The sequence below is a fragment of the Coregonus clupeaformis genome, chromosome 39 (genome assembly GCF_020615455.1).
Source record: "Coregonus clupeaformis isolate EN_2021a chromosome 39, ASM2061545v1, whole genome shotgun sequence".
In the NCBI taxonomy this organism is placed as follows: domain Eukaryota; kingdom Metazoa; phylum Chordata; class Actinopteri; order Salmoniformes; family Salmonidae; genus Coregonus; species Coregonus clupeaformis.
This window is the reverse complement of record NC_059230.1, coordinates 9,832,259-9,859,758: the sequence shown is the minus strand read 5'-3', so window position 1 is coordinate 9,859,758 and position 27,500 is coordinate 9,832,259. Positions and strand designations below refer to the sequence as shown.

Genomic DNA, 27,500 nt, shown 5'->3' with positions numbered 1-27,500 from the left:
CTGAGGGCTAGCAGCTACTCTTCCTGTTAGCCGTCTGAGGGCTAGCAGCTACACTTCCTGTTAGCCGTCTGAGGGCTAGCAGCTACTCTTCTTGTTAGCCGTCTGAGGGCTAGCAGTTACCCTTCTGTTAGCCGTCTGAGGGCTAGCAGCTACTCTTCCCTGTTAGCCGTCTGAGGGCTAGCAGTTACCCTTCCTGTTAGCCGTCTGAGGGCTAGCAGCTACACTTCCTGTTAGCAGTCTGAGGGCTAGCAGCTACTCTTCCCTGTTAGCTGTCTGAGGGCTAGCAGCTACTCTTCCCTGTTAGCCGTCTGAGGGCTAGCAGCTACACTTCCCTGTTAGCCATCTGAGGGCTAGCAGCTACTCTTCTTGTTAGCCGTCTGAGGGCTAGCAGCTACTCTTCTTGTTAGCCGTCTGAGGGCTAGCAGCTACTCTTCCTGGGGTTTATTCGGATCCCCATTAGCTTTTACCGAAGGAACAGCTAATCTTCCTGGGATCCACAAAAAACAAAACATGACAAATAACATAACACTGATACACTGATAGACAAGGACAGTCACAGACATTTAAAATACAATGATATACAAACAATACAACTAAAACAATATGTGTCTGTTAGTGTGTGTCTGTTAGTGTGTGTCTGTTAGTGTGTGTCTGTGTGTGTGTCTGTGTGTGTGTGTCTGTGTGTGTGTCTGTGTATGTGTGTGTCTGTGTGTGTGTGTGTGTCTGTGTGTGTGTGTCTGTGTGTGTCTGTCCCCTCACATTCCCCGCCGTTCCATGAGATGATGTTTAATCCATTTTTTAAAGGTAATTTTGCTGTTTGCTTGAGTAAGTGGACATGAAAGGGAGATCCATGCGATCATGGCTCTGTATAAAACTGTGTGTTGCTGTGAATTCGATTTGGACTTGAGGACTGTGAAGAGACCCCTGGTGGCATGTCTTGTGGGGTATGAATGGGTGTCTGAGCTGAATGTTATTTGATTATGCAGACAATCTGGAATTTTCTTCACAGTAATATTTATCATAAAAACTAGAAGAGAAGCAGTTAATCTCTCCTCAACCTTCAACCAGGAAAGACTATCATGTATGTTGTTGATGATTTGAGCCAGCTGCAGCTTTGCTAGGTCCGTCTTTGCTGCCAGAGCCTTAACAACTAGTGCAGTTGATTTGCGTGTGTGTGTGTGTGTGTGTTGTGTGTGTGTGTGTGTGTGTGTGTGTGTTGTGTGTGTGTGTATATGTGTCCTACCTGTGTCAGGGTCCAGTTGCTCCAGGGCCACTGTCTGTTCACAGTTGGCCAGAGCCATCTTCAGCAGTTTGAACCAGTTTTCTTTATCACTTCTCTTCAGACAGTCAGTCAGCCTCTCCGCTGCTGCTATAGGCCCCAACAGGTTCTCTGTCTACAACAACAACAACAGTATTACAGCTATGGAGCGCTCTAACCCTCTACTACTACTACTACTACTACTACTACTACTACTACTACTACTACTACTACTACTACTACTACTACTACTACTACTACTACTACTACTACTACTCCCTACTACTACTACTACTACTACTACTACTACTACTACTACTACTACTACTACTCACTACCACTACCACTACTCACTACTACTACTACTACTACCACTACTCCTACTACCACCACCCCTACTCCACTGCTGCCACTACTACTACTACTACTACTACTACCCTACCACCACCACCTACTACTACTACTACCACTGCTACTGCTGCTACTACTGCTGCACTGCTGCTGCTACTACTACCACTACTACCCACTACCACACTACACTGCTGCTCTGCTACTGCTACTGCTGCCACTACTACCTGCTGCTACTACTACTACTACTACTACTGCTGCTACTGCTACTACTACTACTACTACTACTACTACTACTACTACTACTACTACTACTACTACTAATACTAATACTACTAATACTAATACTACTACTCCTACAACAACAACAACAACAACAACAACATAACTCTGGGTGTGTTTAGGTGCCCTCCAGGGTCTGATTATGACTAAACACACTATTCATATACTGTATACATACAGTGCCTTGCAAAAGTATTCATCCCCCTTGGCGTTTTTCCTATTTTGTTGCATTACAACCTGTAATTTAAATTGATTTTTATTTGGATTTCATGTAATGGACATACACAAAATAGTCCAAATTGGTGAAGTGGAATGAAAAGAATAAAAGTGGTGCGTGCATATGTATTCACCCCCTTTGCTATGAAGCCCCTAAATAAGATCTGGTACAACCAATTGCCTTCAGAAGTCACATAATTAGTTAAATAAAGACCACCTGTGTGCAATCGAAGTGTCACATGATCTCAGTATATATATATACACCTGTTCTGAAAGGCCCCAGAGTCCGCAACACCACTAAGCAAGGGGCACCACCAAGCAAGCGGCACCATGAAGACCAAGGAGCTCTCCAAACAAGTCAGGGACAAAGTTGTACAGATCAGGGTTGGGTTATAAAAAAATATCCGAAACTTTGAACATCCCACGGAGCACCATTAAATCCATTATTAAAAAATTGAAACAATATGGCACCACAACAAACCTGTCAAGAGAGGGCCGCCCACCAAAACTCACGGACCAGGCAAGGAGGGCATTAATCAGAGGCAACAAACAGACCAAAGATAACCCTGAAGGAGCTGCAAAGCTCCACAGCGGAGATTGGAGTATCTGTCCATAGGACCTCTTTAAGCCGTACACTCCACAGAGCTGGGCTTTACGGAAGAGTGGCCAGAAAAAAAGTCATTGCTTAAAGAAAAGAATAAGCAAACACGTTTGGTGTTCACCATAAGCCATGTGGGAGACTCCCCAAACATATGGAAGAAGGTACTCTGGTCAGATGAGACTATAATAGAGCTTTTTGGCCATCAAGGAAAACACAATGTCTGGCGCAAACCCAACACCTCTCATCACCCCGAGAACACCATCCCTACAGTGAAGCATGGTGGTGGCAGCATCATGCTGTGGGGATGTTTTTCATCGGCAGGGACTGGGAAACTGGTCAGAATTGAAGGAATGATGGATGGCGCTAAATACAGGGAAATTCTTGAGGGAAACCTGTTTCAGTCTTCCAGAGATTTGAGACTGGGACGGAGGTTCACCTTCCAGCAGGACAATGACCCTAAGCATACTGCTAAAGCAACACTCGAGTGGTTTAAGGGGAAACATTTAAATGTCTTGGAATGGCCTAGTCAATGTATGACTTAAAGATTGCTGTACACCAGCGGAACCCATCCAAGTTGAAGGAGCTGGAGCAGTTTTGCCTTGAAGAATGGGCAAAAATCCCATTGGCTAGATGTGCCAAGCTTATAGAGACATACCCCAAGAGACTTGCAAATGTAATTGCTGGAAAAGGTGGCTCTACAAAGTATTGACTTGGGGGGGTGAATAGTTATGCACGCTAAAGTTTTCTGTTTTATTTGTCTTATTTCTTGTTTGTTTCACAAGAAAAAATATTTTGCATCTTCAAAGTGGTAGGCATGTTGTGTAAATCAAATGATACAAACCCCCCAAAAATCCATTTTAATTCCAGGTTGTAAGGCAACAAAATAGGAAAAATGCCAAGGGGGGTGAATACTTTCGCAAGCCACTTTAACTAGTATATTATGACTATATTAAAACTATTTAACCAGTAAATTATTACTATATTAATACTATATAACTACTATATTCTGACTATATAACTAGTATATTTGAACTATATGAATACTTTATAACTAGTATATTATTACTATATTAATACTACATAGCTAGTATATTATGACTATATAACTCGTATATTATGACTATATTAATACTTAATAACTCGTATATTCCGACTATATTATTACTATATAACTAGTATATTTTGACTATATTAATACTATATAACTAGTATAGTATGACAAAATAACTAGTATATTATGACTATATGAATACTACATAACCAGTATAGTATGACTATATTATTACTATATAACTAATATATTATGAATATATTTTTACTATATAACTAGTATATTATGACAATATTAATACTATATAACTAGTATATTATGACTATATTAATACTATACAACTAATATATTATTACTATATTATGACTATATTATGAATATTTAACTAGTACATTATGACTATATAACTAGTATATTAATAATATTGTATGACTATATAACTAGTGTATTATGACTATATTAATACTATATAACTAGCATATTATGACTATATAACTAGTATATTGTGACTATATTATGAACATAAATAACTAGTATATGATGACTATATAACTAGTGAGTTTATGACATATGAATACTACATAACTAGTATATTATGACTACATTAATACTATATAACTAGTATATTATGACTATATAACTATATTATGACTTATTAATTCTTAATAACTAGTATATTATGACTATATAATTAGTATATTATGACTATATTAATACCATATAACTAGTATATTATGACTCTAATATGATTATATAACTAGTATATTATGACTATATCAATACTATATAACTAGTATATTATGACTATATTAATACTATATAACTAGTATATTATGACTACATAACTAGTATATTATGACTATATTAATACTATATAACTAGTATATTATGACTATATTAATACTATATAACTAGTATATTAATACTATATAACTAGTATATTATGACTACATGATGACTATATAACTAGTATATTATGACTATATTAATACTACATAACTAGTATATTATGACTATATTAATACTATATAACTAGTATATTATGACTATATTAATACTACATAACTAGTATATTATGACTATATTAATACTATATACCTAGTATATTATGACTACATAACTAGTATATTATGACTATATTAATACTATATAACTAGTATATTATGACTATATTAATACTATATAACTAGTATATTATGACTACATTATGACTATGTAACTCACCGCCTGTATCTCTTCACACTCTCTCTTTCTGAGACACTCCCCCAGGTGTACCAGCAGGTCTCTGGTTTTGATATGTTTGGTGAAGTGGGGTTCTATCCGTTGTAGAAGCTCTCTGTGTAGCTTGGTGCTCTCCAGGGTCCCAAAGTCCCACCGCTTCAGGGCCTCACACAGACCCTTATAGCCTAGAGACAACAACAATAACAAATATATCTAGCAGGGCCTGGTACCATCCCAGTTCCTCCAGATCACACACACACACACACACACACACACACACACACACACACACACACACACACACACACACACACACACACACACACAAAACACACCTACTTTCGGTGTACAGAGCATCTAGCAGGGCCTGGTACCATCCCTGTTCCTCCAGGACACACACACACACACACACACACACCTACTTTCAGTGCGGGGCATCTAGCAGGGCCTGGTACCATCCCAGTTCCTCCAGGACACACACACACACACACACACACACACACCTACTTTCAGTGCGGGGCATCTAGCAGGGCCTGGTACCATCCCAGTTCCTCCAGGACACACACACACACACACACACACACACACACACACACACACACACACACACACACACACAACAAAACACACCTACTTTCGGTGTACAGAGCATCTAGCAGGGCCTGGTACCATCCCTGTTCCTCCAGGACACACACACACACACACACACACACACACACACACACAAAACCCACCTACCTTCGGCGTACAGGGCGTCTAGCAGGGCCTGGTACCATCCCTGTTCCTCCAGGAGACACACACACACACACACACACACACAAACCCACCTACCTTCGGCGTACAGGGCGTCTAGCAGGGCCTGGTACCATCCCTGTTCCTCCAGGAGACACACACCTACCTTCGGCGTACAGGGCGTCTAGCAGGGCCTGGTACCATCCCTGTTCCTCCAGGACACACCCACCTACCTTCGGCGTACAGGGCGTCTAGCAGGGCCTGGTACCATCCCTGTTCCTCCAAATCACACCCACCTACCTTCGGCGTACAGGGCGTCTAGCAGGGCCTGGTACCATCCCTGTTCCTCCAGGACACACACACCTACCTTCGGCGTACAGGGCGTCTAGCAGGGCCTGGTACCATCCCTGTTCCTCCAGATCACACCCACCTACCTTCGGCGTACAGGGCGTCTAGCAGGGCCTGGTACCATCCCTGTTCCTCCAGGACACACCCACCTACCTTCGGCGTACAGGGCGTCTAGCAGGGCCTGGTACCATCCCTGTTCCTCCAGGACACACCCACCTACCTTCGGCGTACAGGGCGTCTAGCAGGGCCTGGTACCATCCCTGTTCCTCCAGGAGACACACCTGGTCTAGAAACACCTGGGCTGCTGACGTCACAGACCTGCTCTCCTCTGATAGGATCCTCTCTACAACCTCTGGAACATGGAACACAGGTTCATTTCAGGAGAAGAGGAAGAGGTAGAGGAAGGTAGCTTAGCGGTTAAGAGCGTCGTGCACTTCAGCAAGGCAGGTAACACTAATTGCTGCTGTAAGTCTCTGTGTAAATGACTACAATGTTGGCCTGTAGTACGCAAAATGAGAAGGAGAGGAGAGACCGTTAAAGCGGAATAAGGGAAGAAAAGCTGGAATTGCTGTACATTGGCACTTTCTAGTGGTGGTAGGTTGGAAGTGACCGCTGTCATTTCTGTACATGCAAATCATTTGTCAGCGTAACAGGCCGTGAGACAGCAATAAAAAAACAAATCGCTGTTTGTAGAATTACATTCAAAATATATTACCATGATGAAATAAAAAACGGACAGTGTCTGTAGATATGAAACAACAACAGGACAACAGCGGTAAAGGAAACGTACAGACTAACGTTAGTAGCTAAAACCACAGAGTGACACCAGACATACTGTACCTCCATTCAGGTACGTAGTCATGAAGCCTTTAACGTAAGACGGTCGCAAAAAATCAACCACGTATTTACTAAACTTCCGTAGATTGCTCTTCTCAAACTCATACATGATCGAATCGATTAACTAATAGCAGAGAGATACTGAATATGTCTCTTGCGTTAAGTTGACAGCTGCTCAACCGCTATCTTCCGTGATATTGGTCGCACTGGTTCAGCTGATCTCGTATATCCGAGTCACTGGAAACCACCGCCTCTGCCTCGCCAGCCCGCAGAAACGAAACTAAAACTAACCGAGTTGCAATAAAACGAAACACTCGCCTCAGTAAAGTGCCCAGAGGATGGTGTAGGGTAGTTAGACCCAGATCTAGGATCAGTTTGGACTCAGCTAATCGTTACCTAACCCACTAGGGGAGGGCGACGCAAAACTGGCCAAAGATCAGTCTCTACGGTCGTGGTGAACTAATGTTGTTTCTGTGCCAAATAACATTCAGTATGTGTCACACTGAGGCAAACGAGACAGATTGAATTGATCAAACACTATAGAGGTACTGCATCAATGAAATAGCAGAGCGAACAAATGAAACGTCTGAAAGATGATCAAGTGACTTATCATGTATCGCTTGTAATGATAATAGTTTATTGATCATGTCAGGTGACTCAATTATTCAAATGATGAAGTAATGTTCAGTACCATTACATTAAAACATTTGACACATTTATTAGGAATAATTCCTGTCACAATTATTATACAATATTATACAAAGCAGCATCTTGTGATAAAAAACAGATAAAAAATACACCTTATGGAACAGCGGGGACTGTGAAGCAACACAAACATAGACACACGCATACAAACACATGATAACATACACACTATACACACATGTACACATGGATGTTGTGTTGTAGATATGTGGTAGTAGAGTAGAGGCCTGAGGGCACATTCTTAATATGTTGTGAAATCTGTTATGAATGTATTGTAATGGTTTTTAAATGTATAACTGCCTTAATTTTGCTGGACCCCAGAAAGAGTAACTGCTACCTTGGCAGGAACTAATGGGGATCCATAATAAACCCCAGGAAGAGTAGCTGCTGCCTTGGCAGGAACTAATGGGGATCCAAAATAAACCCCAGGAAGAGTAGCTGCTGCCTTGGCAGGAACTAATGGGGATCCAAAATAAACCCCAGGAAGAGTAGCTGCTGCCTTGGCAGGAACTAATGGGGATCCATAATAAACCCCAGGAAGAGTAGCTGCTGCCTTGGCAGGAACTAATGGGGATCCATAATAAACCCCAGGAAGAGTAGCTGCTGCCTTGGCAGGAACTAATGGGGATCCATAATAAACCCCAGGAAGAGTAGCTGCTGCCTTGGCAGGAACTAATGGGGATCCATAATAAACCCCAGGAAGAGTAGCTGCTGCCTTGGCAGGAACTAATGGAGATCCATAATAAACCCCAGGAAGAGTAGCTGCTGCCTTGGCAGGAACTAATGGGGATCCATAATAAACCCCAGGAAGAGTAGCTGCTGCCTTGGCAGGAACTAATGGGGATCCATAATAAACCCCAGGAAGAGTAGCTGCTGCCTTGGCAGGAACTAATGGGGATCCATAATAAACCCCAGGGAGAGTAGCTGCTGCCTTGGCAGGAACTAATGGGGATCCACAATAAACACAAATACAAATAACACCATAATCATCTCATAACAGTAACAAATGGCACCATATTCCTGGCCTATATAGTCAAGTGCACTACTTTGACCAGGGCCCAAAGGATGCAATTTGAGACACATACACAGTTGAACCCTGGTCTGGAGTTTAAACAACAGATTCATCAACTATCATCTGAGGGGTATCCTACGAAGCAAACTAAATCTACTCAGGGTTTTCTAAAGCTAGCCAGCTTTAGTTAGCTTCACATTCCAGCTCAGGCTTCATCCGTACTACGATGGTAGATATTGCACAAAGGTACCACAAACACCTGATTCCAGCATGCCAGATCTAAAACTGCTGGCCCGGGTCTGGCCTGATTCCAGCATGCCAGATCTAAAACTGCTGGCCCGGGTCTGGCCTGATTCCAGCATGCCAGATCTAAAACTGCTGGCCCGGGTCTGGCCTGATTCCAGCATCCCAGATCTAAAACAGCTGGCCCGGGTCTGGCCTGATTCCAGCATGCCAGATCTAAAACAGCTGGCCCGGGTCTGGCCTGATTCCAGCATGCCAGATCCAAAACTGCTGGCCCGGGTCTGGCCTGATTCCAGCATGCCAGATCTAAAACTGCTGGCCCGGGTCTGGCCTGATTCCAGCATGCCAGATCTAAAACAGCTGGCCCGGGTCTGGCAGCCGGATCCGGCCCAAGTCCGAAAAGGTGTCATTCGGCCCAGATCTGGCAGCCTGAACTGAGCCAAAGCTGCCATTTTAGGGCCAGAATCGGGACAGCAACGGACCAAATCCACTCGATTCCCCCACCACATCTAAAATAACATTATATTATATGTACAATGGCTTGCGAAAGTATTCACCCCCTTGGCATTTTTCCTATTTTGTTGCCTTACAACCTGGAATTAAAATGGATTATTTGGGGGTTTGTATCATTTGATTAACACAACATGCCTACCACTTTGAAGATGCAAAATATTTTTGGGGGTGAAACAAACAAGAAATAAGACACAAAAACAGAAAACTTGAGCGTGCATAACTATTCACCCCTCCCAAAGTCAATACTTTGTAGAGCCACCTTTTCCAGCAATTACAGCTCCAAGTCTCTTGGGGTATGTCTCTATAAGCTTGGCACGTCTAGCCACTGGGATTTTTGCCCATTCTTCAAGGCAAAACTGCTCCAGCTCCTTCAAGTTGGATGGGTTCCGCTGGTGTACAGCAATCTTTAAGTCATACCACAGATTCTCAATTGGATTGAGTTCTGGGCTTTGACTAGGCCATTCCAAGACATTTAAATGTTTCCCCTTAGACCACTCAAGTGTTGCTTTAGCAGTATGCTTAGGGTCATTGTCCTGCTGGAAGGTGAACCTCTGTCCCAGTCTCAAATCTCTGGAAGACTGAAACAGGTTTCCCTCAAGAATGTCCCTGTATTTAGCGCCATCCATCATTCCTTCAATTCTGACCAGTCCCTGCCGATGAAAAACATCCCCACAGCATGATGCTGCCACCACCATGCTTCACTGTGGGGATGGTGTTCTCAGGGTGATGAGAGGTGTTGGGTTTGCGCCAGACATAAAGTTTTCCTTGATGGCTAAAAAGCTCAATTTTAGTCTCATCTGACCAGAGTACCTTCTTCCATATGTTTGGGGAGTCTCCCACATGCCTTTTGGCGAACAACAAACTTGTTTGCTTATTTTTTTCTTTAAGCAATGGCTTTTTTCTGGCCACTCTTCCGTAAAGCCCAGCTCTGTGGAGTGTACGGCTTAACATTTACATTACATTTTAGTCATTTAGCAGACGCTCTTATCCAGAGCGACTTACAGTTAGTGAATACATCATTTTTTTTATTTTTTATTTTTTTTTATACTGGCCCCCCGTGGAAATCGAACCCACAACCCTGGCGTTGCAAACGCCATGCTCTATCAACTGAGCTACATCCCTGCCGGCCATTCCCTCCCTACCCTGGACGACGCTTGGGCCAATTTGCGCCGCCCATGAGTCTCCCGGTCGCGGCCGGCTGCGACAGAGCCTGGATTCGAACCAGGATCTCTAGTGGCACAGTTAGCACTGCGATGCAGTGCCTTAGACCACTGCGCCACTCAGGAACTGTGGTGCTATGGACAGATAATCCAATCTCCGCTGTGGAGCTTTGCAGCTCCTTCAGGGTTATCTTTGGTCTCTTTGTTGCCTCTCTGATTAATGCCCTCCTTGCCTGGTCCGTGAGTTTTGGTGGGCGGCCCTCTCTTGGCAGGTTGGTTGTGGTGCCATAATCTTTCCATTTTTCAATAATGGATTTAATGGTGCTCCGTGGGATGTTCAAAGTTTCGGATATTTTTTTATAACCCAACCCTGATCTGTACTTCTCCACAACTTTGTCCCTGACCTGTTTGGAGAGCTCCTTGGTCTTCATGGTGCCGCTTGCTTGGTGGTGCCCCTTGCTTAGTGGTGTTGCAGACTCTGGGACCTTTCAGAACAGGTGTACAGTCGTGGTCAAAAGTTTTGAGAATGACACAAATATTAATTTACACAAAGTCTGCTGCCTATTATAACCAAATTATGACAAATGTACTATATTACGTATTGGATCACTAAAAAATAAAAAATTTACATTATCATGTAGTTTACCAATAAAATGTTCTGATGGTGATGTGGATATACTCGGAATACATATACCAAAGGAAATAAATGATCTCACTTCAATAAATGTTAATAGAAAGTTAGCAAAAATAGATAAGATCTTGCTACCATGGAAAGGTAAATACCTGTCAATATGTGGAAAAATCACCCTGATTAACTCTTTAGTATTATCCCAGTTTACCTATTTGCTTATGGTGTTGCCTACGCCTAGCGAACAGTTTTTTAAATTATATGTGAAAAAAAATATTCAAATTGATTTGGAACGGCAAGCCAGACAAAATTAAAAGGGCCTATTTATATAATGAATATGAATTCGGAGGACAGAAATGATTAAATATTAAAGCATTAGAACTATCACTAAAAGCTTCAGTCATACAAAAGTTATACTTAAATCAGAACTGGTTCTCAAGCAAATTAGTAAGAATGGCTCACCCAATGTTCAAGAATGGCCTTTTCCCCTTTATTCAGATTACAACCACTCATTTTCAGTTATTTGAAAAGGAAATCATCTCCCAAATATCACTATTTCTAAAACAAGCCATAGAAAGTTGGTTGCAATTTCAATTTAATCCTCCAGAAACGACAGAACAAATATTGCAACAAATATTGTGGTTAAATTCAAATATACTAATTGACCAAAAACATTTATTTTTTGACAAAATGTTTAAAAAAGGTATAATCTTCGTAAATGATATCATCGGTAGGACTGGTGGAGTTATGTCGCACATGCAGCTAACAAAAACATATGGAAATGTCTGCTCTACCCAAAATTACAACCAAATAATTGCAGCCTTACCGCAAAACTGGAAGAGGAAAGTGGAAGGGGGAGAAAGTAAGGAACTTGTCTGTCGGCCTTGCATTAAAGAACATAATTGGTTAAAGAAAACTGTGATAAATAAAAAAGTATATCTGTTTCATTTAAGGACCAAAGGATTGACAGCCGTCCCATATAGATTGCAAAATAGTTGGGAAGAGATTTTTGACGTACCGATCCCATGGTCCTAATCCAGGCACTTGTCATCTCCCGTCTGGATTACTGCAACTCGCTGTTGGCTGGGCTCCCTGCCTGTGCCATTAAACCCCTACAACTCATCCAGAATGCCGCAGCCCGTCTGGTGTTCAACCTTCCCAAGTTCTCTCACGTCACCCCCCTCCTCCGCACACTCCACTGGCTTCCAGTTGAAGCTCGCATCCGTTACAAGACCATGGTGCTTGCCTATGGAGCAGTGAGGGGAATGGCACCTCTGTACCTTCAGGCTCTGATCAGTCCCTACACCCAAACGAGGGCATTGCGTTCATCCACCTCTGGCCTGCTGGCTCCCCTTCCTCTGCGGAAGCATAGTTCCCGCTCAGCCCAGTCAAAACTGTTCGCTGCTCTGGCACCCCAATGGTGGAACAAGCTCCCTCACGACGCCAGGACAGCGGAGTCACTCACCACCTTCCGGAGACATTTGAAACCCCACCTCTTTAAGGAATACCTGGGATAGGATAAAGTAATCCTTCAACCCCCCCCCCCCCAAAAAAAATAAATAAAAATAAAAATAAAAAATTGTAAAGTGGTTATCCCACTGGCTATAGGGTGAATGCACCAATTTGTAAGTCGCTCTGGATAAGAGCGTCTGCTAAATGACGTAAATGTAAATGTAAATGCATAGTGTTTTTGAACTGACACGCAAAACGACACCGGATTCAAAAATTAGAATCTTTCAATTTAAATTATTGTAGCTTGTTTTTGGACACAGGTCCAGGAATGGCTAAAGGATTGCAATATTTACCTGGAGCTAACCTTGCAGATAGCATTACTGGGTGATCTGAAAAGTCATAGTCAATCGATCAATAATATAATAATACTTTTAGCAAAAATGTTTATTTTTAATTCACAATCTGTAGAAGCAATGAAAATAGAAAGGTTCATAACTTTTGTAAAACATCACAGTACAGTTGAAATATATATGGCAAATAGAAATCCTATATGGATGGTGTTAAGAGATAGATGGGAGGTATTGAATGGAGCTGAAGGATGGGACTAATAACAACTAACAACAACTAACAACAAGATAACTAATCATGTAAGCATACTGTGTCTATAATAAGTATTTAGGTTGTAGGTTGGGAGCTTTTGGGAAAGAGCACAGTTAGAAAGATATGGCATATAGAAGCAAACCGGATGGACATCATGAAAATGATCGGAGAGGTTGAGAGTAGAAAAGTTCAGGAGCAAAAACAAATAAAATAGAATTATTGTAAAATTGACTGTGTCCATAAGGTGTAGATAGTAAGTATAGACCGGAAGTAGAGGCCTGGGCATTGTTGTTCACTAATTTACTCCAAGTAGGGAAAGGATGGCGGGGTTGGAAAGTAATAAAGGGGAGTATATATATAAAAACATGGGGGATTGGAAGTGATGCAGACATTTACATTGAGGGAAGTTACAATCTATCTGCAATATTAAGCTGATCTACCCCCCCCCCCCCCCAAAAAAAAGAAAAAAGTCTGCTGCCTCAGTTTTTATGATGGCAATTTGCTTAATCCCAAAAAAACATTTCCACTGCATTTCAGCCCTGCCACAAAAGGACCAGCTGACATCATGTCAGTGATTCTCTCGTTAACACAGGTGAGAGTGTTGATGAGGACAAGGCTGGAGATCACTCTGTCATGCTGATTGAGTTAGAATAAAAGACTGGAAGCTTTAAAAGGAGGGTGGTGCTTGAAATCATTGTTCTTCCTCTGTTAACCATGGTTACCTGCAAGGAAACACGTGCCGTCATCATTGCTTTGCACAAAAGGGCTTCACAGGCAAGGATATTGCTGCTAGTAAGATTGCACCTAAATCAACCATTTATTGGATCATCAAGAACTTCAAGGAGAGAGGTTAAATTGTTGTGAAGAAGGCTTCAGGGCGCCCAAGAAAGTCCAGCAAGCGCCAGGACTGTCTCCTAAAGTTGATTCAGCTGCGGGATCGGGGCACCACCAGTGCAGAGCTTGCTCAGGAATGGCAGCAGGCAGGTGTGAGTGCATCTGCACGCACAGTGAGGCAAAGACTTTTGGAGGATGGCCTGGTGTCAAGAAGGGCAGCGAGGAAACCACTTCTCTCCAGGAAAAACATCAGGGACAGACTGATATTCTGCAAAAGGTACAGGGATTGGACTGCTGAGGACTGGGGTAAAGTCATTTTCTCTGATGAATCCCTTTTCCGATTGTTTGGGGCATCCGGAAAAAAGCTTGTCCGGAGAAGACAAGGTGAGAGCTACCATCAGTCCTGTCTCATGCCAACAGTAAAGCATCCTGAGACCATTCATGTGTGGGGTTGCTTCTCAGCCAAGGGAGTGGGCTCACTCACAATTTTGCCTAAGAACACAGCCATGAATAAAGAATGGTACCAACACATCCTCCGAGAGCAACTTCTCCCAACCATCCAAGAACAGTTTGGTGACGAACAATGCCTTTTCCAGCATGATGGAGCACCTTGCCATAAGGCAAAAGTGATAACTAAGTGGCTCGGGGAACAAAACATCGACATTTTGGGTCCATGGCCCATTGACAACTTGTGGTCAATCCTCAAGAGGCGGGTGGACAAACAAAACCCCACAAATTTCAAGCATTGATTATGCAATTATGCATTTTTATTCTGTACAGGCTTCCTTCTTTTAACTCTGTCATTTACAGTGAGGGAAAAAAGTATTTGATCCCCTGCTGATTTTGTACGTTTGCCCACTGACAAAGAGATGATCAGTCTATAATTTTAATGGTAGGTTTATTTGAACAGTGAGAGACAGAATAACAACAACAAAATCCAGAAAAATGTTATAAATAGATTTGCATTTTAATGAGGGAAATAAGTATTTGACCCCCTCTCAATCAGAAAGATTTCTGGCTCCCAGGTGTCTTTTATACAGGTAACGAGCTGAGATTAGGAGCACACTCTTAAAGGGAGTGCTCCTAATCTCAATTTGTTACCTGTATAAAAGACACCTGTCCACAGAAGCAATCAATCAATCAGATTCCAAACAATCCACAATGGCCAAAGAGCTCTCCAAGGATGTCAGGGACAAGATTGTAGACCTACACAAGGCTGGAATGGGCTACAAGACCATCGCCAAGCAGCTTGGTGAGAAGGTGACAACAGTTGGTGCGATTATTCGCAAATGGAAGAAACACAAAAGAACTGTCAATCTCCCTCGGCCTGGGGCTCCATGCAAGATCTCACCTCGTGGAGTTGCAATGATCATGAGAACAGTGAGGAATCAGCCCAGAACTACACAGGAGGATCTTGTCAATGATCTCAAGGCAGCTGGGACCATAGTCACCAAGAAAACAATTGGTAACACACTACGCCGTGAAGGACTGAAATCCTGCAGAGCCCGCAAGGTCCCCTGCTCAAGAAAGCACATATACAGGGCCGTCTGAAGTTTGCCAATGAACATCTGAATGATTCAGAGGAGAACTGGGTGAAAGTGTTGTGGTCAGATGAGACCAAAATCGAGCTCTTTGGCATCAATTCAACTCGCCGTGTTTGGAGGAGGAGGAATGCTGCCTATGACCCCAAGAACACCATCCCTACCGTCAAACATGGAGGTGGAAACATTATGCTTTGGGGGTGTTTTTCTGCAAAGGAGACAGCACAACTTCACCGCATCAAAGGGACGATGGACGGGGCCATGTACCGTCAAATCTTAGGTGAGAACCTCCTTCCCTCAGCCAGGGCATTGGAAATGGGTCGTGGATGGGTATTCCAGCATGACAATGACCCAAAACACACGGCCAAGGCAACAAAGGAGTGGCTCAAGAAGAAGCACATTAAGGTCCTGGAGTGGCCTAGCCAGTCTCCAGACCTTAATCCCATAGAAAATCTGTGGAGGGAGCTGAAGGTTCGAGTTGCCAAACGTCAGCCTCGAAACCTTAATGACTTGGAGAAGATCTGCAAAGATGTGTGCAAACCTGGTGGCCAACTACAAGAAACGTCTGACCTCTGTGATTGCCAACAAGGGTTTTGCCACCAGGTACTAAGTCATGTTTTGCAGAGGGGTCAAATACTTATTTCCCTCATTAAAATGCAAATCAATTTATAAAATGTTTGACATGTGTTTTTCTGGATTTTTTTGTTGTTATTCTGTCTCTCACTGTTCAAATAAACCTACCATTAAAATTATAGACTGATCATGTCTTTGTCAGTGGGCAAACGTACAAAATCAGCAGGGGATCAAATACTTTTTTCCCTCACTGTAGGTTAGTATTGTGGAGTAACTACAATGTTGTTGATCCATGCTGTTTTCTCCTATCACAGCCATTAAACTCTGTTTTAAAGTCACCATTGGCCTCATGGTGAAATCCCTGAGCAGTTTCCTTCCTCTCCGGCAACTGAGTTAGGAAGGACGCCTGTATCTTTGTAGTGACTGGGTGTATTGATACACCATCCAAAGTGTAATTAATAACTTCACCATGCTCAAAGGGATAGTCAATGTCTGCTTTTTTATTTTTACCCATCTACCAATAGGTGCCCTTCTTTGCGGGGCATTGAAAAACTTCCCTGGTCTTTGTGCCTGAATTTGTGCTTGAAATTCCCTGTTCGACTGAGGGACCTTACAGATAATTGTATGTGTGGGGTACAGAGATGGCGTAGTCATAAAATAAATCATGTCAAACACTATTATTGCACATAAAGTGAGTCCATGCAACTTATTATGTGACTTGTTAAGCAACGTTTTACTCATTAACTTATTTAAGCTTGCCATAACAAAGGGGTTGAATACATATTGACTCAAGACATTTCAGCTTTTCATTTTTTATTAATTTGTACAAATTTTGAAAAACAATTCCACTTTGACATTATGGGGTACTGTAGGCCAGTGACCCCCATTTTAAATTCAGGCTGTAACACAACAACATGTGGAAAAAGTCAAGAGGTATGAATACTGTCTGGAGGCACTGTAGTACTAGTAGTTATTCTCTGTAACAGGAGATGTAGTACTAGTAGTTATTCTCTGTAACAGGAGATGTAGTACTAGTAGTTATTCTCTGTAACAGGAGATGTAGTACTAGTAGTTATTCTCTGTAACAGGAGATGTAGTACTAGTAGTTATTCTCTGTAACAGGAGATATAGTACTAGTAGTTATTCTCTGTAACAGGAGATATAGTACTAGTAGTTATTCTCTATAACAGGAGATATAGTACTTGTAGTTATTCTCTATAACAGGAGATATAGTACTAGTAGTTATTCTCTGTAACAGGAGATATAGTACTTGTAGTTATTCTCTATAACAGGAGATATAGTACTAGTAGTTATTCTCTGTAACAGGAGATGTAGTACTAGTAGTTATTCTCTGTAACAGGAGATGTAGTACTAGTAGTTATTCTCTGTAACAGGAGATATAGTACTAGTAGTTATTCTCTGTAACAGGAGATATAGTACTAGTAGTTATTCTCTGTAACAGGAGATATAGTACTAGTAGTTATTCTCTATAACAGGAGATATAGTACTTGTAGTTATTCTCTATAACAGGAGATATAGTACTTGTAGTTATTCTCTATAACAGGAGATATAGTACTAGTAGTTATTCTCTGTAACAGGAGATATAGTACTAGTAGTTATTCTCTGTAACAGGAGATATAGTACTAGTAGTTATTCTCTATAACAGGAGATATAGTACTAGTAGTTATTCTCTGTAACAGGAGATATAGTACTAGTAGTTATTCTCTGTAACAGGCGATATAGTACTAGTAGTTATTCTCTGTAACAGGAGATATAGTACTAGTAGTTATTCTCTGTAACAGGAGATATAGTACTAGTAGTTATTCTCTATAACAGGAGATATAGTACTAGTAGTTATTCTCTGTAACAGGAGATATAGTACTAGTAGTTATTCTCTGTAACAGGAGATATAGTACTAGTAGTTATTCTCTGTAACAGGAGATATAGTACTAGTAGTTATTCTCTGTAACAGGAGATATAGTACTAGTAGTTATTCTCTGTAACAGGAGATATAGTACTAGTAGTTATTCTCTGTAACAGGCGATATAGTACTAGTAGTTATTCTCTGTAACAGGAGATATAGTACTAGTAGTTATTCTCTGTAACAGGAGATATAGTACTAGTAGTTATTCTCTATAACAGGAGATATAGTACTAGTAGTTATTCTCTGTAACAGGAGATATAGTACTAGTAGTTATTCTCTGTAACAGGAGATATAGTACTAGTAGTTATTCTCTGTAACAGGAGATATAGTACTAGTAGTTATTCTCTGTAACAGGAGATATAGTACTAGTAGTTATTCTCTGTAACAGGAGATATAGTACTAGTAGTTATTCTCTGTAACAGGAGATATAGTACTAGTAGTTATTCTCTGTAACAGGAGATATAGTACTAGTAGTTATTCTCTGTAACAGGAGATATAGTACTAGTAGTTATTCTCTATAACAGGAGATATAGTACTAGTAGTTATTCTCTGTAACAGGCGATATAGTACTAGTAGTTATTCTCTGTAACAGGAGATATAGTACTAGTAGTTATTCTCTGTAACAGGAGATATAGTACTAGTAGTTATTCTCTATAACAGGAGATATAGTACTAGTAGTTATTCTCTGTAACAGGAGATATAGTACTAGTAGTTATTCTCTGTAACAGGAGATATAGTACTAGTAGTTATTCTCTGTAACAGGAGATATAGTACTAGTAGTTATTCTCTGTAACAGGAGATATAGTACTAGTAGTTATTCTCTGTAACAGGAGATATAGTACTAGTAGTTATTCTCTGTAACAGGAGATATAGTACTAGTAGTTATTCTCTGTAACAGGAGATATAGTACTAGTAGTTATTCTCTGTAACAGGAGATATAGTACTAGTAGTTATTCTCTATAACAGGAGATATAGTACTTGTAGTTATTCTCTATAACAGGAGATATAGTACTTGTAGTTATTCTCTATAACAGGAGATATAGTACTAGTAGTTATTCTCTGTAACAGGAGATATAGTACTAGTAGTTATTCTCTGTAACAGGAGATATAGTACTAGTAGTTATTCTCTATAACAGGAGATATAGTACTAGTAGTTATTCTCTGTAACAGGAGATATAGTACTAGTAGTTATTCTCTGTAACAGGAGATATAGTACTAGTAGTTATTCTCTGTAACAGGAGATATAGTACTAGTAGTTATTCTCTGTAACAGGAGATATAGTACTAGTAGTTATTCTCTGTAACAGGAGATATAGTACTAGTAGTTATTCTCTGTAACAGGAGATATAGTACTAGTAGTTATTCTCTATAACAGGAGATATAGTACTAGTAGTTATTCTCTATAACAGGAGATATAGTACTTGTAGTTATTCTCTGTAACAGGAGATATAGTACTTGTAGTTATTCTCTACAACAGGAGATATAGTACTAGTAGTTATTCTCTATAACAGGAGATATAGTACTTGTAGTTATTCTCTATAACAGGAGATATAGTACTAGTAGTTATTCTCTGTAACAGGAGATATAGTACTAGTAGTTATTCTCTATAACAGGAGATATAGTACTAGTAGTTATTCTCTGTAACAGGAGATATAGTACTAGTAGTTATTCTCTGTAACAGGAGATATAGTACTAGTAGTTATTCTCTGTAACGGGAGATATAGTACTAGTAGTTATTCTCTGTAACAGGAGATATAGTACTAGTAGTTATTCTCTGTAACAGGAGATATAGTACTAGTAGTTATTCTCTATAACAGGAGATATAGTACTAGTAGTTATTCTCTGTAACAGGAGATATAGTACTAGTAGTTATTCTCTGTAACAGGAGATATAGTACTCTTTAAAGTTGCCCTGGGCCTTGATAGAGTGGAGGACGGAGGAGAACTGCTGCTTCCACAGCGGACACTCCACCTAGAGATGGGATTAAGATAAAAGATAAAATAGGATTAAGATAAAATAGGATTAAGACAAAAGATCAGAGAAGAAAAACTGGATTAATTCTAAAGAGCCAAGTGCTGGTAGGCAGGATTTCCTGAACACCTTAGTTGGTACCCTATTCCCTATATAGTGCGCCGCTTTCGACCAGGGTCCATAGTCGAGGTAAGTCATGTGGTTGAACCGGTCTAGGCAGATAGTAGTCTTAAGAGTCTGGGGACACCTCGGCCGAGACAGACTGCGACGAAGTGGGTCTTAGAGGGCTCCTCATGTTCCTGACCTCCCCCTCTGCCTTCTCTGCTCTCCCTCGGACGAACACCCAACTCCATCTTAGTAGGGTCCATCTTCTAGAGGAGATGGGTGTCAGTCGATACACCTCCCCAATACATCACTTGCCTACATTGTATTTGGGGCTGAGATTAATGTAGGTTAGCCTACTACGGGGATGTGGGTCAACAAACATGTTACCAGTGATCTAGTCTAGGGCCTAGATCTTTCCCTGTGTAGCTACCTACGTTTTAAAGTTAATTTACCTGTTAGGATTCATACGTAGAGTGAAACGAGTGGTTTTCGCCACAAGATGTAGCAGCTGGGTGACGTACTACGTCCTTGTCTGTCCACACGTCGTCTCCAGCAGCGAACCACCCACGCCCTGGTTAGCTGCATCACTAGCACTAATAATAATCAAAACAATACAAATGTGATGTTGATTATAGTTAACGTTAGCTACCTCGTCAGCTGACAGGCTAACTGAGTAGCTAGCTCATGAGCATCTCTCTTCCTGCCTGACAACTCGACTCCCCTGCAGAGTTCTCCGGTTCACAGTCAAAACATCTAGTTTAGCTCAGCTATCTGACGACTTTACGGAGAATTCAGACCTAAATAATAGTAGAAATTGTAACATCTATGGTAGGCAAGGTAGCCGACTGTTGCCTTGTGAATCAGAAAGCAGAGCGCAAAAAGCAGTCGACTGGAGGACTTTTGTCGTAGTAAATATAAAATGTTATAGCTTGGTCTGACTAAAATCTTGTGCATGACCCATTTTAATGTTAGGAGCTTGTTTTCAATCAATGCTGTTCCTATGCAAGAACAATGGACAGAGGACCAATATCTTGTCAAGGACAACACCCACGCCACAGGCCACAATCTGGTTGCTCCCCACGAGTCTTTCCCATGAGACATACACATTCACACACACATCTCCATGCATACGCACACTCATTTTCATGCCTCACGAGTTCTTGCTCTGAGGACGCACACACACAAAAATGCATACGCACACACACACAACTGCACTTCTTTCTACTGGTCGGGTGCCAAGGGCAGAGGACTCTGCCGTGCACCAATGGGGCTTCTGCTCTGGACAGAGCAGACCCGCCTCCTACGCCTCAGGAACCAATCAAGGGACTAGAAGAAAGACCCTTTCTTTATGTTGCATTGTATAAAGTAATGCTGAAAACTCTGTTTTTGATCCCTTTTCAACTGTCTGCATAAAAGGCAACTGAATGGGTCCATGCATGTAGCTTGAGCAGATACCAGCTATCTCTGTGTTTAATAAACTGCCTTTTGCTTAAACATATTCCTCTCCGTCTAGCGTCGTTGGTTTTGTACTTCCTCTCCTGTATGGTTTCACCAACTTTCCCTTTAGCGCAACCCTCTGGTGGCCAAGGAAAATAAGAGACATGTTTATGTTGGTTGCGTTGCATCCACTTTTGTTGTTGTTGGTTGAAACTATTTCATCTTGATTTCTTAGTATTACACGTCCACTTCTCATCTACAAATGGGACAATTGTCATGTCATAATTGCCCTGCTAGTAGCTATTGGTTATTGTCTTTTAGGCCCCTAATTCCGACAGATGGCGCCAGAGTGAAGCTTTTGACTGGCAACAGTGTGTTGACCGTCCGTGGTGTCATAGACATGGAAGCCAGACAGCTAGCCAGCTAAACAGCTAACCGCAGCTAAACAAAACGTTGTGGTTCAGTCAACTTCTACCAACATTGAAGATGATGAACATCAGCAACCGAGCATTGGATAGACTCTACTCTGTTGTGAGTAGCTTTTTATGTTCCCGTAGCTGGATGTTTTAGCCGGCTGGTTGTGCTAGCTAGCTAGCTAACTGCAAGGGATATAATACTTGTAAAATGTGAGCTAGGTCTAACGTTACATTTCAACAACAACACGGTGAGCTGGCCTATGTATCTACGCTACAGTACAATAGCTAATCACATAACTCCCAACAACTGAACGTATCTAGACAAGCTGTGGCCGATATGTTTGAAAACTTCGTGAGCTTAGCTAACTAGCTAGCTACATAGCTTAGCTAACTAGCCTGGATGCCAGCTAGCTAACGTTAGCTAGTTGACAGTTTCAGCTCTGGCCAAAGTGGCCAGGTCCCTGCCTGACACACAACAGTCAGTACCAAAGCTAGCTAGCTAAGTTATATGTAATCGGAAACAATTTTAGAAGTTAACCCATGTCAACATAATAGATAGTACATTTTATCGTATTTTTTTAATGTAATTCTGTAAACATACTTAGTAAGTTGCTGTAAATATTGTGTTGTGTGTTTGTTTCCAGCTCCTGCTGGCCATAGTGGTGCTGTCGTGGACCTATGTCATCTATGGTAGTAGGATAGCAGCACAGATGCAGCTGGAGAAGAGACTCGACATCAAACTACACAACTAAAGCTCAAATACGGTAAGTACAGTAAGTTAACCTCAACTCAAACTCAGAACACTAACTAACAACTCAACTTCTAACAGTAAGTTAACCTCAACTCAAACTCAGAACACCAACTAACAACTCAACTTCTAACAGTAAGTTAACCTCAACTCAAACTCAGAACACCAACTAACAACTCAACTCGGAATACATGTCCCAAATTAAATAAATGATCTCACTCCAATAAATTTTAATAGAAAGTTAGCAAAAATAGATAAGATCTTGCTACCATGGAAAGGTAAATACCTGACTATTTGTGGAAAAATCACACTGATTAACTCTTTAGTATTATCCCAGTTTACCTATTTGCTTATGGTCTTGCCTACGCCTAGCGAACAGTTTTTAAAATGTATATGTAAAAAAATATTCAATTTTATTTGGAACGGCAAGCCAGACTAAATTAAACGGGCCTATATAATGAATATGAATTCGGAGGACAGAAATTATTAAATATTAAAGCATTAGAACTATCACTAAAAGCTTCAGTCATACAAAAGTTATACTTAAATCCAAACTGGTTCTCTAGCAAATGAGTAAGATTGTCTCACCCAATGTTCAAGAATGGCCTTTTTCCCTTTATTCAGATTACAACCACTCATTTTCAGTTATTTGAAAAGGAAATCATCTCCCAAATATCACTATTTCTAAAACAAGCCATAGAAAGTTGGTTGCAATTTCAATTTAATCCTCCAGAAACGACAGAACAAATAATGTTGTGGTTAAACTCAAATATACTAATTGATAAAAAAACAGGTAGGACTGGTGGAGTTATGTCACACATGCAGCTAACAAAATCATATGGAAATGTCTGCTCTACCCAAAATTACAACCAAATAATTGCAGCATTACCGCAAAAATGGAAGAGGAAAGTGGAAGGGGGAAAAAGTAAGGAACTTGTCTGTCGGCCTTGCATTAAAGAACATAATTGGTTAAAGAAAACTGTGATAAATAAAAAAGTATACCAGTTTCATTTAAGGACCAAAGGATTGACAGCCGTCCCATATAGATTGCAAAATAGTTGGGAAGAGATTTTTGACGTACCGATCCCATGGCATAGTGTTTATGAACTGACACGCAAAACGACGCCGGATTCTAAACTTAGAATTTTTCAATTTAAATTATTATACAAAATTCTTGCTACCAATATAATGTTATTTATATGGGGGATACAATCTTCCCAGCTCTGCAGATTTTGCTGCGAAGAGACAGAATCATTAGATCATTTGTTTTGGTTCTGTCCATTTGTAGCTTGTTTTTGGACACAGGTCCAGGAATGGCTAAAGGATTGCAATATTTACCTGGAGCTAACCCTGCAGATAGCATTACTGGGTGATCTGAAAAGTCATAGTCAATCGATCAATAATATAATAATACTTTTAGCAAAAATTTTAATTTTCAATTTACAATCTGTAGAAACAATGAGAATAGAAAGGTTCAGAACTTTTGTAAAACATCACAGTACAGTTGAAATATATATGGCAAATAGAAATCCTATATGGATGGTGTTAAGAGATAGATGGGAGGTATTGAATGGAGTTGAAGGATGGGACTAATAACAACTAACAACAACTAATAACAAGATAACTAATGTAAAGCATACTGTGTCCATAATAAGTATATAGGTTATAGGTTGAGAGCTTTTGTGAAAGAGCACAGTTAGAAAGATATGGCATAAAGAAGCAAACCAGATGGACATCATGAAAATGATCAGAGAGGTTGAGAGTAGAGGAAGTTCAGGAGTAAAAACAAACAAAATATAATTATTGTCAAATTGACTGTGTCCATAAAATGTATATTGTATGTATAAGCTGGAAGTAGAGGCCTAAGCATTGTTGTTCACTAGTTTACACCAATTAAGGAAGGGGTGGTGGGGTTGGAAAGTATAAAAGGGAAATATATTTTTTAAAAGGGGATGTACAGTTGAAGTCTTTACATACACTTAGGTTGGAGTCATTAAAACTTGTTTTCCAACCACTCCACACATTTCTTGTTAACAAACTATAGTTTTGGCAAGTCGGTTAGGACATCTACTTTGTGCATGACACAAGTAAAATGTTTAGACAGATTATTTCACTTATAATTCACTGTATCACAATTCTATTGGGTCAGAAGTTTACATACACTAAGTTGACTGTGCCTTTAAACAGCTTGGAAAATTCAAGAAAATGATGTCATGGCTTTAGAAGCTTCTGATAGGCTAATTGACATCATTTGAGTCAATTGGAGGTGTACCTGTGGATGTATTTCAAGGCCTACCTTAAAACTCAGTGCCTCTTTGCTTGACATCATGTGAAAATCAAAATAAATCAGCCAAGACCTCTTTCTATGCTTGTTTAATTCAGGAGAGGTGTATTACCCATAATGCTCATTGACTGAACATTCCAATTTACCATGGCAATAATGCACCACAATAATAATTATATTTCTATGGTGAAGGGCCGGCCTTCAATGGTGTAGGACAGGCCAGTAAGCTTTGCAACCAAATTATTTTACTGCTGCTAGTGTCAAGTCTTATATTTGATGAATAAAAAAGTTGAACCTTTGACCCCTGTCGTCTGACCCTTGGTTACAGCTGTACGGCGCCCACAGCTCATTGGTCAACATCGTCCAACGCATCATCACCTCGCGACTCGCACGCCATGATATGGAGGGAGGGGGCGGGGCCATCCAGGACGAACTACGCCCCTTCCAGCTGGTACAGACGGACCACTTCCTCCACGAGCTGGTGAGCACACATACATACACACGCAGACATTTATTTGACTCCACATGTCCCATTAGTCTTGGCTGCCGATGACCATCCTCTCCCTAACCCTCCTGTGTGTGTCCCCCCTCATATCAGTTTCACCCGTTCTCCTCTCTCCAAGGAAGACTGTCTGTCTGTCTGTCTTGTCTGTCTGTCTGTCTGTATGTCTGTGTCTGTCTGTCTGTCTGTCTGTCTGTCTACAGTTGAAGTCGGAAGTTTACATATATATATATATATATATTTGCGAGGGGAAAAAAACATATGGGGGATTGGAAGTGATGCAGACAATTACATTGATTGAAGTTACAATCTATCTGCAATATTAAAGCTGATCTACCCCCTAAAAAAAAAGTAAAAAAATCCAAAATTACAAAAAATGAACTTCTAACAGTAATTTAACCCCAACTCAGAGTTGTGACCACAGAGTTTAACTAGCTAGCTACTGCTGTTTAACTAGCTAGCTACTGCTGTTTAACTAGCTAGCTACTGCTGTTTAACTAGCTAGCTACTGCTGTTTAACTAGCTAGCTACTGCTGTTTAACTAGCTAGCTACTGCTGTTTAACTAGCTAGCTACTGCTGTTTAACTAGCTAGCTACTGCTGTTTAACTAGCTAGCTACTGCTGTTTAACTAGCTAGCTACTGCTGTTTAACTAGCTAGCTACTGCTGTTTAACTAGCTAGCTACTGCTGTTTAACTAGCTAGCTACTGCTGTTTAACTAGCTAGCTACTGCTGTTTAACTAGCTAGCTACTGCTGTTTAACTAGCTAGCTACTACTGTTTAACTAGCTAGCTACTGCTGTTTAACTAGCTAGCTACTGCTGTTTAACTAGCTAGCTACTGCTGTTTAACTAGCTAGCTACTGCTGTTTAACTAGCTAGCTACTGCTGTTTAACTAGCTAGCTACTGCTGTTTAACTAGCTAGCTACTACTGTTTAACTAGCTAGTTACTGCTGTTTAACTAGCTAGCTACTGCTGTTTAACTAGCTAGCTACTACTGTTTAACTAGCTAGCTACTGCTGTTTAACTAGCTAGCTACTGCTGTTTAACTAGCTAGCTACTGCTGTTTAACTAGCTAGCTACTGCTGTTTAACTAGCTAGCTACTGCTGTTTAACTAGCTAGCTACTGCTGTTTAACTAGCTAGCTACTACTGTAGCCATACTCTTTATGGTAAGTTGTGACCACAGAGTTTCTAAACCAGACCAGATAATGTGTGCTTTGGAGCCTGTTCTTTCTGAGGATAGTATCCACTAATGAACTCCTTAGCTACGGTCAGTTGTAACACCCAACTCTCTACTTTGGACTCTCTCCTTACCAAATAATGTTCATGTTCTCTGAGGATATCCTCTTGTCTTTTCATTACATTCTGAATACTTCTGTTGTGGTCCCAGCTAGGAAGATGTGAATGTTTGTTTGTTTGTTTGTTTGTGTTTATGAATATTCTACACATGTAATTTTAACTGCTCTTGGTCGATTATGACATCACAAAACAGTGAATTTAAACTTATGTCAATCCCTTATTTCCCCCCCCAGCTAAAGTCTTCAGTTATTAATACCATGGACATTCCCAAGACAAAGTCGACAACCGGGACCCTGGACCAGTCTCCATCCCGTTGCCTACTGTGATGAAGTCTGTCTTTACGGGACCCTGGACCAGTCTCCATCCCGTTGCCTACTGTGATGAAGTCTGTCTTTACGGGACCCTGGACCAGTCTCCATCCCGTTGCCTACTGTGATGAAGTCTGTCTTTACTGACCAGCTGCTCTTTCAGACTAATTTATACACCACAATGCTGAATGTTTTTTTTTACCATAGTTAGTTTGTCTTAGATGTGAGTAATATTTTTCACATTGTGCAACATGATTTTTATTAAAAAAGGAAAAAAATAAGAGCTACCACTAGTGTCTTTCCTTAAATCAAATCACTTCCCCTGACTGTGTTTGTTGGTCTGAGGAGAACC

The 27,500-nt window shown here is 40.8% G+C and overlaps 1 protein-coding gene and 1 long non-coding RNA gene across 2 annotated transcripts in view; one reads left to right on the top strand and one right to left on the bottom strand.

Annotated features, from left to right (window-relative positions):
- Positions 1–7,155, bottom strand: part of ddx58 (DEAD (Asp-Glu-Ala-Asp) box polypeptide 58) — a 33,907-nt gene extending 26,752 nt beyond the window's left edge. Inside the window, exons 1-4 of the mRNA XM_045211895.1 lie at positions 6,898–7,155; positions 6,278–6,409; positions 4,981–5,162; positions 1,244–1,394 (exon numbers count right to left, since the gene is read on the bottom strand). Coding sequence (XP_045067830.1) covers positions 1,244–1,394; positions 4,981–5,162; positions 6,278–6,409; positions 6,898–7,003 — 571 coding nt within the window. The 5' untranslated portion in view covers positions 7,004–7,155. The remainder of the gene's footprint in view (positions 1–1,243; positions 1,395–4,980; positions 5,163–6,277; positions 6,410–6,897) is intronic.
- A 14,643-nt stretch (positions 7,156–21,798) lies between these two features.
- Positions 21,799–27,429, top strand: LOC121554677. The gene is made up of 4 exons (XR_005997748.2): positions 21,799–22,122; positions 22,652–22,771; positions 25,368–25,520; positions 27,074–27,429. It is a non-coding gene; the product is annotated as an uncharacterized LOC121554677 (long non-coding RNA).
- The last annotated feature ends 71 nt before the right edge of the window (positions 27,430–27,500 follow it).